Below are 14,206 nucleotides of genomic sequence, written 5' to 3' on the forward strand. Positions count from 1 at the left end.
CGCGAGTCCCCTCCCTCCCTCCTCTCTCTGAGGAGGTACCGGCTGTTGTGCGGCGCTGCCTTTCTGTTTGAGTGTATGGGAGAGAGAGTGAGTGAGTGAGTGTGAGTGTGTGTGTGTGTGAGAGAGGGTGAGGCGTGAGTGCGAGTGTAAGAGGAGGAGAGCCCGCCGCGGCCACCCCGCCGCTCCCCGCAGCGGGAGCAGAACGCGCGGCAGGAGAGAGTAGGAGAGCCGGCTCACCGGGAGCCCGCGGGGACAAGGGCAGAGACGCCGCTCCCCACCCCCAGCCCTCGTCCCTCTGCTCTCCTTCGCCCGGGGGAACCTCCCCGTCCGCCCACCCTCCCGGCCGGCCTCTGCCCCGCCGTCCCCCTGGATGTCCCCGGCGCTCTCGCGGGGCCTCCTCCTCCTCTTGCCGCATCAGTCGGGCTGGTGCTGCGGCCGCCGGGTGTAGAGCGGGCGGGTTCCCGGGGGCTGCGGCTGCCGGTGCTTCCCCGGTCCCCACCCCTATCCCCCGGCCCCCCGACCCAGCTCCCCGGCCCCGGAGGCTGTGACAATGGACTATGACTTTAAAGTGAAGCTGAGCAGCGAGCGGGAGCGGGTCGAGGACCTGTTTGAATACGAGGGCTGCAAAGTTGGCCGAGGCACTTATGGTCACGTCTACAAAGCCAAGAGGAAAGATGGGTGAGTGTTTGTGTCTGTGCCGGTGTCCGCGCTGGGCGGCACTCCCGCAGGCCGAGGCAGGTAGCCCGGAGGGAGAGTGGGACGCCGGAGTGCGGGTCTCCCACTTCCTCGACACCAGCATCTGGCCCTGCCAGCCAGGTTTGGGGAGGAAGTGGTGTACGAGGGATCCAAACCCTCATGAAATCCTGCGTGTTACTGCCTCTGTGTTCTACTTTGGTGGCTAATAGGGAAAAGGAGCTTCTACTCCATGGGCTGTATACTTTTCAAGGGTTTCGGTTATAGATTTTTAAAAAATTGTAGTAAAACGTCAGTTTAAAGGATTTTCGGGGGGGGGCTTGATTTATTATGGTAAGCTTCTGGGGGATTTCCTCACGCCTCTGGAGTGACATCCATCAGTCTGGAAGGGAAGCTGTGATCCTTTCCCCCACCAGTTTGTGGTTGATTTATTACCAAATTTGGATTTTATTTGGGGAAAGAAAACAGCAAGTAAATGTGATGCTGAAGAATTCTTCATAGTGATAATCTGTAACATAAATGTAGCAGTTGCTATTTAGATATCATTAACCTGTGAGTTTTACATAGAACAATGGGGGTTTGGTGCAGGGTAGGTGGTGGGGAAAAAGGCAAGGGACAAATAGGGACTATCTTGTTCAGGCCTGTTCCCCCAAAATTTAGCAGTTGGCAATGAACTGTAAATAGTCTCTTTGCTTTAAATATTTTCCCCTAGAAATAACTTAATTAAGTCTATGACTGGTAATGCTCCCAATTTAGTTTCTTAAACAGGCAAGTGAAGTGTTCGTTTTTCCTTTGTGAGTAGATGAATGTCTGTAATATTGACAAAAGAGAAGGCAATTCTTAGTTGAGGGGGAAATCTATTTTATTAACTCCTTGTTTTCCTCTTGGAAAAACATATGTTGTCTCTGTTGCCTTTGAGAGTATAGAAAATTGCTGGAAAGGTAATGTCAGATCTTATTATATAATCTTTAGATTTCAGTGTAAACAAAGTAGGTTTAGTTGAATATCACTGTTAATTTGTTAGCTGCTGTTCGAGGTTTAAAATAATTGCTTTTTTTTTTTTTCCAAATTAGGTAGGAGGGTATGTTCAGAACTATATTAGCACTAAAAAAATGAAACTGTTCATAAAGCTGAAGTAAGTTGGGGGGAGCCATATTTATAAATACTTTAGTATTCTGGATATTGGAAAAAGAAGTGTATATTTATTCAACATTTTTCTTAGATTTAGTGAGATATCCTTTTAAAATAACTTAAAAGGGACTCTTAGAGGAAGGTAGTGATTCTAATAAATTTGGTATGTGCATTTCAGTGCTTATATGCAGCAGTTAGGCAGTACAGATATCTGCAAAAGGTGCGGATTTGAAAACTTGATACTCTGTGTGCTGCATGTATTTAAAAGTACTTCTTAGTGGAATGGTTAATCTGGTGACATTTGAGAAATCAGCGTCTGGAGATACCTCCTGTTGACTCTGTTGTTTATATTTTTCATTGAAGAATTCTAACATTTTAAAAATTATCCTTCTCATATAATATTTTTCAAAAGCCTTAAACCATCTCCCTTTCCCCCAATATTATGTAATTTGGGGCATATTCAGAAAATCCCCAATCCCATGAGATTAGACACAGTAGTACATTTGACTAGTCTCTTATCTGCTTTATAAAATTCCAGTTACTTTAAATTATTTTTAATCTCTCTGAGAGAAGCCAGTTCTATTTTCATAAATTAACAATTTAAGCTAATAAAACACATACATTTATTAACTTTGATTTTTTATTTTATTTAAAAACTATGATATTGTTTATTGGCAAAATAACCACATTTTATATCTCATGGTTAGGTTTTAATTAGACCAAGAATAATTTTAGAAGAATTATACAATTTAAAAATGGCTAAATGTATAGTATGTGAATATTTCTTAGTCATTGGTGATAGCTAAAAAGTAGCATTGTATTTTGGAAAAAAAATAACTTTATTTATAATTCTTTGGGCTTGTTTTCCAGCAACCTTTAATGATTTTGTTTATAGGATGAACTTTAAAAAAATAAAAAGGGATCAAATGTCAAGAGAGTTTTAAAATTACTTAAGACAGTTTTTGTTTTCCAGAGGGAATATTTTGGTTTGGCTTCTTATAACCTCACTCTGGTAAAATACAGCATTGTATTTATGAGGTTCTTTTGATCTTATGTCAGTGAAATGTAATTTAATGCATTTTAGTCCTGATAAAATAAAATTTGTGGCTGTTTAATCTTTTGTAAAAAGATGATGATGAAATAATTTGTTTCTAGTATTGATTTACTTTCAAATTAAATTATACATTCTGTAACTGAAATTGCAGAGTACTCTAGGAACCCAGACAGTAACACCTTCAAAGAGAATCCTGAGATTTACAATAAAATAGGTTTTGTTTAGACATATTTGACTATTAAAATGAACATATGTAAATGTTGTATCCTTTCATTTGTCCAGCAAGCATCACAGAACATGAATACATAGTAAAAGAATTTAGACCAGAAGAGTTAGCTTCTTAAATTATTAAGTTTTAGGAAATAAAGCAGCTCAAAAGGTCATTTCTTTGACTTAAAGAATTATTAATACTGTCCTGCTAGTATCCTACACTTATGATAAACTCTGCATTTTAAGGAATGGGGGAAAGGAGGAAATACTTTATTCTAAGCATGATTATATATATGGAAAAAGGACCTTTTATAATTGTGTTAATTTCAGATTCTAATAGAGTTAAAACATAAATGCACAATAAATCTTGGAAATAATTTGCTCTCACTGTCACCATAAATGAGATAGAGATTATCCTTTGTGTCTGAACACCAAAAGGGTACTCAGTAGGAAGCAAGGAGATTCATTTTCTTTCTGAGTCAGTTGCATTTCCTCTTTGCAGAATTTAGGCAGCCAAACTCATTTTGTTTGAAAGAATGGAAAAGTGTAAGAAGACAGAAAACAATTTGTATTTTTAAATTCTAAACTCTCATTATAGGGACTGGACATTTCTAGAATTTTAAAAACCAATTTGAGACAAGAGTTTGATCTCTAAGAAAGAAAAGCAAAAGGAATTCTCTTGTACAGTGTTCATAGTTTGCTGCACTCTATGTTCAGAAGGACAAATAATATATAACTGGGATTATGTGTGTGTTTGTGTGAGAGAGAGTGAGGAATATAAAGAAAACTTTTGTTGGGGCACTTTTGTAGGCAACCTAGAGATTAGTAGGCAGTAATATTGATAATAGCTAAATTATTGAGTAAAAACTAGGTCCTTGGCAAAGCCCTTTACATTCATCATCTATTTAATCCTCACAAGTACCATATCAGGTCAGTTCTGTTTTTCAGTTTTACAGGTGAGAAAACTGTAAGAAAGGTTAAACTGTTAGAAAGGTTAAATTTGTCCATGGTTATACAACTAATTAAATGTCAGAGCTGCAATTAGGGGATTAGAAAGAGGTCTCTTACTCCAGAGCCCATGCTCTTAACCATTATACTTCATATGATTAATATATTAAGATAAATATAAACCTAGACATGGAGATTTGGTGTTTTAGTGGGTCATTCAGAAAACATGAATACCTTGTCATGGGACTAGGCTTTTCAATTAACTGGTATACTTTTTTAATACATTTCTGAACAGCCCTGGTTTTTTCAAGTGCAACAAATGTGTATGTAGATACGTGGGTGTATCTATACATACACACATACATGTGTATGTCTACAAATATACACACACATATACATACATGTGTGGAGGGGGAGCCAAACTCTAATAAGGCTTGTTAGGATAAGAAAGTTCTTCATCTAGTGGGAAAAAACTCTTAAGGTGGGGAGACTAGAAAAATGAGTTTGAGTTCAGACTCTGTCTCTGACTATCAGTATGACCTTGGGTAAGTCACTTGCCTTTTGTAGACCTTGGTTTCTTTATTTGTAAGATTAGAGGGTTTGAAGTTGATAATTTTTAAGGTCTTTTCTAGTATTATGATTTCAGAAAATAAAAATTATGAATATAAAATGTAATACTTTTGCAAGATGAGGTAAACAACCACTAAGATGTTTTACTTTAGACAGTGATACACTTTTATGTTTCTGAGTGTCATGCTTTAATGTGGGTTCTCACCAACTGCCTAAAAGGTTAGCTTCCAAAGACTTACATTTACTTTACCTGTCTTATACTGCTATAACATTCCATCATCTTTATCTCTTCAGATGTTGGGATTTACCGGCTAGCGTCTGCTCCCACTCCTGTGAACCATTCATTTGGTGTCTAGCACAAGGGACTCTTCTGATTCAGTCTGCATAGGAGCTTTAATTCAGTTTTAATTCCTTAATTATGATCAGAACTTGGTGGAACCCTTCATTTCCCCTGAAGGAATAGTTTTTCTTCTGAATGTTGCTGAACTCTGTATCTGTGTTCAGTTTGATTTAAATATTTCTTTAGATGTCAGAAATGCAAATACAAAATGTATACCCGTTGCTGGAGATTTTGCATGCCCAATAAGGAGTATTCCTTATAACTTTTTAAGAGACAAGCAGAATATTTACTATGCACTTTGTATCTCCTTACTGTTGAATTTATCTACCTTAGATACCCAGTGCATTCAGATCCACTGGTTAGGCCACTTTGAGGTTTCATGCTTAAATTCCATTTTCTTAGTAGCAGGACTGGCAAATTAAATTCATTCATTTGGGATTTGTTCATTTGATTTTTACTTTTGCTGTTTCTTTCAGCATTTGAAGAAATCCAGTCATTCATTCATTAAACAATATTTATTGGACCCCTTTATGTGCCAAGCACTGTCCAAGGTATTGGGAATACAAAGAAGAGTAAAGTATTCCATTATTTGAGGAGGTATCTACTGGGGAAACCAATGTAAATAAACTGTAGCAATTTAATAAGCACTATAGTAATTAATATTGGAACAAAGAGATGGAAAGTTCAAACTGTTTAGGGTTTTTAAGGAAAGCCTCTCCAAGATGGAAACATTTCGCCTGACTCTTAAAAGATGGGGAAGATCTCATCTGAAAGGGTGTTTCAAGAGGACTGGGATAAAGAGGGGTGCTTTTTTATTGTGCTCTTACAGACCCCAGCAAATTTTGTGCGTTTGAATTTTTTCTTCTCACGTGTTACCTCCCCATACCTTTTGCCTTTGAGTTCCTGCTGTATGTGTTGTATTATGTACATGCGCTACAGATGGTCCATTATATCCACTGGACATGATGAGGTTTTTGTTACTTCATAGCCAATTTCCATCACAAGAATGTTGCTGAATCAGAGTATGGGCAGCCTCTGAAATTCAGCTGTCTGACTTAAGAATTTATCTCTCATATGTACAGCTGCCATGGCAGAACTCCATTTTGATTACAGCTCTGGATAGCAGATGATTCTACCTTGGTCTCACCTCCATGAGGAGTAGGGAGCCAGAATTTTCTATGGTGCAGGATGGTGGTGGCAACAAATTGGAGGGAGAATTTCTCTTGTTGGAATCTGATGTGTGAAGAGATGGGAGGCAGAGGTGGGGAGATGGCTTCCAGCATCCTGGATTTCAGCTAGGAAAATAGAAATAATGACAGATTATGATAAATTACTTAGGCCATTTGCAAACTTACCTACTTTCCAAAAATTACTTCTCTTAGCAAATGTGTTCAGAATTATGATTTATAAACGTTTGAAATGTGACCCATATGTAAGTTGGGAACTGTATGTACTAAATCAGTGTTGATAAATAGATATTATCGCTATGGCTGGTGTCATCTCTCTTGTAGTGCCTTTTGTTGTTGAATCCAATCCTCATTGTCTCTTTATTCTTTTTTAATTCTTTTTCTGTTCTTAGCTGCTGCTAGAGAATGAAAATCCTACTGTCCTTTCTTCCTTCAGAACAATTTGTAAATCCTTTCCTTCACACCAGCTTAGGTAGGCCTTGGTCATCTCTTTGTTTCTTAGAAACTACTAAGATATTTTTTGTCTTTAGATATCTCTTGTTACTTCAAGGCAGTTCTTGATGTTGTCACTAAAAAGTGACCTTCAGCTGTTATTTTGATCTTAATACTTGAAGTCCCGTTAGTGTCATGATTCTCAAGATTCTTTAGTATGGTTATCAAAGTCACAAAACTAGTCCCTACTATAGTAAGCTGCCTTACTGATGGAGTTATATCATGTCCTTCAGATGTGTTATGGCAGAAAAAATGCCGAGAACCCCTTTTTAAAATTGAGATATATTACATACCATAACATTCACCCTTTTAAAGTGTGCAGTCCACTGCTTTTTGTATGTTCCCAAGGCTGTGCACTCATTACCCCTTTCTAATTCCAGAACATTTTTATTACTCCAAAAAGAAACCCCATTCAGTTAGCCATCATTGCACATACTCGTCTTCCCAGCTCCTGGCAACCACTAATGTACTTCCTTCCTCTATGGATTTGGCTATTCCGGACATTTCATATAAATGGAATTATATGGTGTGTGGCCTTTTTTGTTTCTTACTTAGCATAATGTCTTTAAGGTTCATCTATGTCGTGCGTGTATCAGTATTTCATTCCCTTTTATGGTTTAATAATATTGCATTGTATGGATATACCACATTTTATTTATTCATTCATCAGTTGGTGGACATTTGTGTTATTTCTGCTTTTTGTTTATTATGAATAATGCTGCTATAATATTCATGTTTGAGTTGTGTGGATATTTGTTTTCAGTTCTCTTGGGCATATACTCAGGTATGGTTAACTCTATGTTTAGCTTTTTGAGAAACCACCAAACTTTTTCAAAGCAGCTGAGAACACTTTTGAGTAGCTTTACCTTTTCTTTGGTTTGGGACCAAGATCTTGTCCTTTGTGAGACCTGACTAGCCTGTCTTATTCCCACGACATTGTTCACACTCATCCATTGCAATGATTCTGAAATACATATTAATACAGTTGTTCCTCCATCAAATCAGACTACCATTCTGACCTTTGTCTCAGGCAGCACCTTGTACTGGAAAGTTCTCCCCCTCCCCCAACTGAAGTAGGTTCTAACATTTAGGTTCAGAAATCCTAACTACTTTATCTTAACATACAACTCCAGTAATTCCCTCTTCACTCATCACTCCACACAACGTATTTAGTCCTTCATAGATGTTTTATATAACTACTTCAGTGTATATGTGGTTAATGTTTATATGTCCTTTGGGTCTTTCTGGTGAATGTTTATGGGTTAGATATTATAGATTTCCTCTAGGCAGTAATTGTGTTCCCCTCAGTTCCTGGCACATTGCCAAATGTTGACAGGTATTTAATATTTTTTTATTTTCAGTGTACATGAAATTCATATTTGAAAGTCTTCCTTTTAAATTTGCTGAAATTAAAAACTTGAGCATATTGTAGAGACTAAAAAAGCGACATCTTTTGGAAATACCCAGAGAAGCAAAGTTTGATACCAGGAACAGAATTGAAAACCAAACGCCAAAGGCAGGGCAAACTTTGTTAATCAGCTGAATCAAATATAAGTCCCAGGTATTTGAAAAATTGAACTGCTACAAAGAATAAAGGTATTTTCTGAAATATACCTTGTAAATAAATCAGTTTAAGTGGGAATCAAACCTATATTTCTAAATTTAAGGAAAATATAATTTGTCTTGGAACCAGAGTTCACATTTTTGTTTAAACTTCATGGTTATTTGATATTTGAAGTTTACTTTTGTTATGTGAATACAAAATTATTTAGGCTACTACTACTCCAGGTAACTCAGTTACTCCTCTCCCTTTACAGCTCTTTAAAATCTATAGCTTTATTGTAGCTCATGAATTGTAACAAATAATCATCCTAAGGAGAGGAATTCTATACATCATGATGCAAGGCCCAGTCTATGTGTTTCTAGACACCTCGATTTAGAGGTTGTCCAGAGAACTAAAGGGATTAAAAAAAACTAAAACTTGTCCACCAGTGGTGTTATGTTTTATATTAAACAAGTCATATTTCAGGGGAAAGCAGAGTTAAGTATTGAAAAATGATTTTTATAAGGCTCTTTTAAGGAGAGCCAACTGTGAAAATTTAAGTTCATGTAGAATAAATTTGGAGTTTTTTTCACTTTATGAAAGAATTCCTTTAAGTACATGAGCTCTACTAGTGTATCACGTGACTCAGTTTGCAAAAAATTCAGTTCACACACAATTTCCAAAAAAATGTCAAGCGTATAGTAAAGCATACTTGTAATTTGTTTTGTAATGCTGACTTAACATTGAAGATTCTTTTAAATGTAAAATCAAATCATTTAAATATTTGACATTTCATTATAGTTTCTTTTTAGCTGTAGTTGTTTGTTTTGTTTTTGGTAAAATTTTTTTTCATGTTTTTAATTTATTTCATGGCTGTTTGCTGAGTATTTGTAATATGCCAGGTTCTGTGCCAGATATGGGTGATTCAGCAGTCAGTAGGTCTAAGTCCTTAGGGAACTTACAGACTTTTAAGGGATACAGGCAAGTAAAAAGGTAATTAGAGCATAGTGGGATAGGGCTGTGGTAGGGAAAATATATAGGTTGCCATAGGGGTACCTGATTTGCTCTTGGGGGTTCAAGGATGATATTTCAGTTGTGACTTGCAAGAAAATTAGAAGTCACACAAGTGAATGGACAGTACATAAGAGTGAGTGAGGGTTGGGGAGTTACTGTGCTGGCTGCTGGTTCCGGAAATTCTTTATAAAGGAAGGGGTTCTATCTGGTTGAAAGAGAGTATTGTAGAGGTTGTATGGTGTGTAGTAAACAAATTTTAACTCGAATTATTTATTTGAAGTGATTTCAGGAACTTTTATATCCTGTTGTATGAGAGAAGGCTAAAGCTCTCTCCAGGACCCTTTGGAGCCACCACTGAGTAGCATTTATAGAGATAGGAAGGAAAGATAGTATGGTGAGGGAATTGAAAGAATTTCAGTGCCAGAGCTTAGAGAGTAGTAACACGTGAGGTGAGAAGTATAAAAAAATTAAGTTGGAGAAGTAAGTGGGGTCTTGGAAATCATGTCATGGATTTCGTACTTTATTCTGAAGACAATGGGGACCATTTGTAGGATTTTAAGCAGATAGTAACAAGTTCAGATTAATCATTGAAAAGGATTGCTTGGCAACACATTCAGAAGAAGTACAGGGAACTGGGTTTAGGAGAATGTAATAGTAATCTAGGTGAGAGATGCTGGAGGCTTGAATTAGGAAATGCCCAAGGGAATGAGGAACAATTGATCAAACTTGTTAATTTCTTCAGTGTGAGAGAGGAAGAAGTAAGAAGAACCGAGGAGAAGGCCTAGGTTTCTGACGTGAGCAGCAGGATATTACCATTCACACAGATAGCCAAAACAGGAAGAGGAGCAGGTTTGAGTTTTGATGTATTGAATTTTGTGTACCTGTTAAACATCTAAGAAGAAATATCCATTAGGCAGATACATGAGTCTAGTGCTCAAGAGAGAGATCTGCATAGAGATAAACTTGGGAGTTACCAGGTACTTGAATCTTTGAGAGATCTTGAAAATGTCTAGGGAAAGTGTAGAGTGAGAAGAGGTCCGAGGATAGAATGTAGAGAAAAAGATGTCCATCCAGGAGGCCAGTAAGTTGAGTCCTGAGAAGGAGGAGAAAACTCAGGATCAACCCCATTGTGCAACAGGATTTGTGCAGTGTATAGCTTATTGGCTGTACACAGCAACTTGGAGAAAAACCGGGACCTTGTAGGTAAGATCGTAATCAGAGAGTGTTTTCAGAAGGAGTGGTAGGCGTTCCATATGCCACACAAAGGGCAAGGGAGATAATGAAGTGTTTGGGTTAAGTAATGTGTTCTAAACAAAAGAAAAATTCAGTGAAAGATTTTTGGGCCCTAGAGCTGAAATTATAACTCACTTTGTAGGTTTTATCCAAAACGTTTTGTGGTACTTTTATGGGTAGCCTTACCATTCAGGGCCAAGCAATGAAAAACTTTACTGCCATCTTTCGTTCCACATTGGCTGTATTATTGAAGCCAAACCTGTAGATACTAGCTTGCTATTTCTTTGTTTGTTTGTTCATTCCATGCTATTCAAGATTGTTCTTTTTTTTTTCTTTTTATTTATTTATTTATTTATTTTTTAATATTTTATTTATTTATTCGACAGAGATAGAGACAGCCAGCGAGAGAGGGAACACAAGCAGGGGGAGTGGGAGAGAAAGAAGCAGGCTCATAGCAGAAGAGCCTGATGTGGGGCTCGATCCCATAACGCCAGGATCACGCCCTGAGCCGAAGGCAGACACTTAACCGCTGTGCAACCCAGCCGCCCCTGTTCTTTTTTTTTTTTAATAAAATAGTTTTTTTTCCTCTGATTTTAAAAGTGATACAGGTTCATTATAGAAAATTCATAGTCCAGAAATGTATACAGAAACTAAAAGCTGTAACTCTACTATTAGGAGACGAATTCTATTTTCTTTATCATCTTCACAGATAACACTATGAATGTTAAGTAGAGATTAATGAAATGTAGTGTGATCTTACCTTTTTTTTCATTCAAGAATATTATTCATCTTTTCCTGTCAGTAAATATAGCTCTAAATCAGTTTTAATTATTGTTGGCATTAGGTATGTATGCATGTAAATATGTACCTAGTGAGCCAGTTCTGTAGTGATGGAAAAACTTGAAGTAGTCTCCAAATTTTAGCTATTACAGTTATCACAGGACCTCCTAGAAAATATGTCTACAGTTCTCCAACTGTAGCAAGTCCTTGAAGTGGAATTTTAGGGTCAAAGGTTATATACTTAAACTACTATCTTTTTATTATAAAATAAGATTGGGATATGAAATTCATATATCCTCATAATAAAAAAATTCAGACAGTACCTAAGTAAGGATAACTGGGAAAATCTAGGTCTCCCTCTTTAGAATAATCATTGTCAGCAGCTCCTTGTATATATGCATATAGAAGCATATATCTGTATGGGTAAACTTTAAAATTTATTGTAATATTTTATTCATTTTGAGCAGACAATACACGCAAAGAAAAAATGTAAATATACTGAGGAAATGTAAACTGAAGTGTTCTCACCCCATCTTCTCCAGCCACTCAGGTCCTCTTCCCAGAGCTGTCCACTGATAGCTTTCTTGTGTATGCTTTCCAGTTTGTGGGAACAAACATCTTTTGACTTTTGTTTGTGTTATTATTTTTCATGTGCAACTCTTATTTTTATGAAGTCATATTTATCATTCATTTCTTTAATGGCTACTGGGTTATGTGTCAGAATTAATTAGAAAGGTCTATATGTCATTATCTTTAACACAAATTGTATGATCATGTATATATAATTCTGTGCCTTGTTTTTTTCAGTTCATATATATTGGTGATCTGTACCTGCATAAACAATGCAATTCATTTCATCAGCTCCTCATCCTGTTTTATGGATGTAGTGTAATATACTGGTCCAGTTGAAGGGCATTTAGGTTCCTTCACTTTTTTGTGCTCCTTAAAAGCACTGCAGTAAATGTCCTTTACATCTATCTTTGCACACAGCATTGTCTCAGAGGGGAGCAGAACTTCCCAGGTCCCCCAAATTCCCCACAGAGATATTTGCTGATACCACTGGCGAAGAGTAAAGTTTTCATGCAGCAGGAGAAACTCCCTTAGTCTATCTACAGGGACATTTACCCCTCTTGGTTTTCAGTGGTCCTAGAAACTGGTCGTTATGCCCAAGCACAAGTTAACAACTTTGGTACATTACTGCAGGACTGGCGAAGTGCAGGTCAGTTTCTCAGGATTAAGTCCTAATAGGCCTGGGTCAAGGCTCTTCTGTGGGCTAATGTTATATCCTCTAAAAAGGTTGCACAATTACACTCACATCAAAACTCTAAAAGCAAAACTCATCTGAAAGGAAGAAGTGGGAATAGATACAGTAATGATATGTTTGAATCATGGGGGTTAAATACATTGTAAAGTTGGAATTGTTTAGATTATTCTTTTGGAACTTTTGCTTTGAATTTTCTTTCCCCACATAGTCTTATGTATTTTAGATTACTTGTTGGGATAGAAAAATTTAAGAGCCATGTGGATGTTTAAAGTTAGTCATTATTATGTTTACATCTTATTTTATGTTCATTTCATCAGATTTCTCTATTCCCTCTTAATACTGCCGGTACTCTTTGTTCCTGTTACAAATAACTAACGCTCTAGATGTGTTCTACCTCCAACCGCTTAACACTGACTCTTACTTTCACTTACATCATCCCTTCTGTTTCCTGTTGCTTGGCTTTGGTCATACTTTCATTCTTTGCCCAGCACTGACCTTCACCCAATCTTTTCCCTTTCTCTCCTTTTTTGGCTTGCTTTTTATGTTTTTTTTTTTTTTAATTTAGTTTAATTTTACTTAAATTCAGTTAATTAACATATAGTGTATTATTAGTTTCAGAGGTAGAGTTCAGTGATTCATCAGTTGCATGTAACACCCAGTGCTCATTACATCACATGCCCTCCTTAATACCCATCATGTTACCCTATCCTCCCACCTCCCTCCCCTCCAGCAACCCTCAGTTTGTTTCCTATGGTTAAGAGTCTCTGTGGTTTGTCTCCCTCTCTGATTACATCTTGTTTTATTTTTCCCTCCCTTTCTCTGTCCTCCTCTGTTTTTGTTTCTTAAATTCCACATGAGTGAAATCATAACATTGTCTTTCTCTGATTGACTTATTTCACTTATCAAAATACCCTCCAGTTCCATCCACATCAATGTAAATGGTAAGTATTCATCATTTCTGTTGGCTGCGTAATATTCCAGTGTGTGTGTACATCTTCTTTATCCATTCGTCTGTCAGTTGACATCTGGACTCTTTCCATAGTTTGGCTATTGTGGACATTGCTGCTATAAACAATGGGGTGCAGGTGCCCCTTCAGATTACTACGTATCTTTTGGGTAAATACCTAGTAGTGCAGTTGCTGGGTTGAAGGGTAGCTCTATTTTTAATTTTTTGAGGAACCTCCATACTGTTTTCCAGAGTGGCTGTACCAACTTGCATACCCACCAGCAGTGTAAGACGGTTCCCCTTTCTCCATATCCCCACCAACATTTGTTGTTTCCTGTCTTGTTAATTTAACCATTCTGAGTGGTGTGAGGTGGTATCTTGTTGTTTTGATTTGTATTTCCCTGATGATGAGTGGTGTTGAGCATTTTTTTATGTGTCTTTGGCCATTTGTCTTCTTTGGAGGAATGTTCTTGTCTTCTGCCCATTTCTTGACTGGGTTATTTGTTCTTTGGGTGTTGAGTTTGATAAGTTTTTTATAAATTTTGGAGAATAGCCCTTTGTTTGATAAGAAATTTGCAGGTATCTTCTCCCATTCTGTGGGTTGTCTTTGGGTTTTGTTGACTGTTTTCTTTGCTGTGCAAAAACTTTTTATCTTGATGAAGTCCCAATTTGCTTTTTCTGTTTTGTACTGATTTTGGTTTTGGTCTTGTGCTTTGTCACCTGTCTCAGGTGACCTCTGGGCTTGCCTCCATAGACTGGGAAACTGGAGCTCGTTTGCTGTCAGTGGAATTGCTTGACTTT

At 37.3% G+C, this 14,206-nt stretch overlaps 1 protein-coding gene across 3 annotated transcripts in view; it reads left to right on the top strand.

Moving 5' to 3' along the window:
- The first annotated feature begins 417 nt into the window (after positions 1–417).
- The window catches only part of CDK8 (cyclin dependent kinase 8), a 118,022-nt gene continuing 104,233 nt past the window's right edge, over positions 418–14,206 (top strand). For 2 of the 3 annotated variants that reach the window (XM_008692162.2, XM_008692163.2), the window contains exon 1: positions 418–678. In XM_008692162.2, coding sequence (XP_008690384.1) covers positions 551–678 — 128 coding nt within the window. In that variant the 5' untranslated portion in view covers positions 418–550. The remainder of the gene's footprint in view (positions 679–14,206) is intronic. The other variant, XM_040621696.1, reaches the window with a different exon arrangement.

This window comes from Ursus maritimus, unplaced genomic scaffold (assembly GCF_017311325.1).
Source record: "Ursus maritimus isolate PB19 unplaced genomic scaffold, ASM1731132v1 scaffold_10, whole genome shotgun sequence".
NCBI classification, from domain to species: Eukaryota; Metazoa; Chordata; class Mammalia; order Carnivora; family Ursidae; genus Ursus; species Ursus maritimus.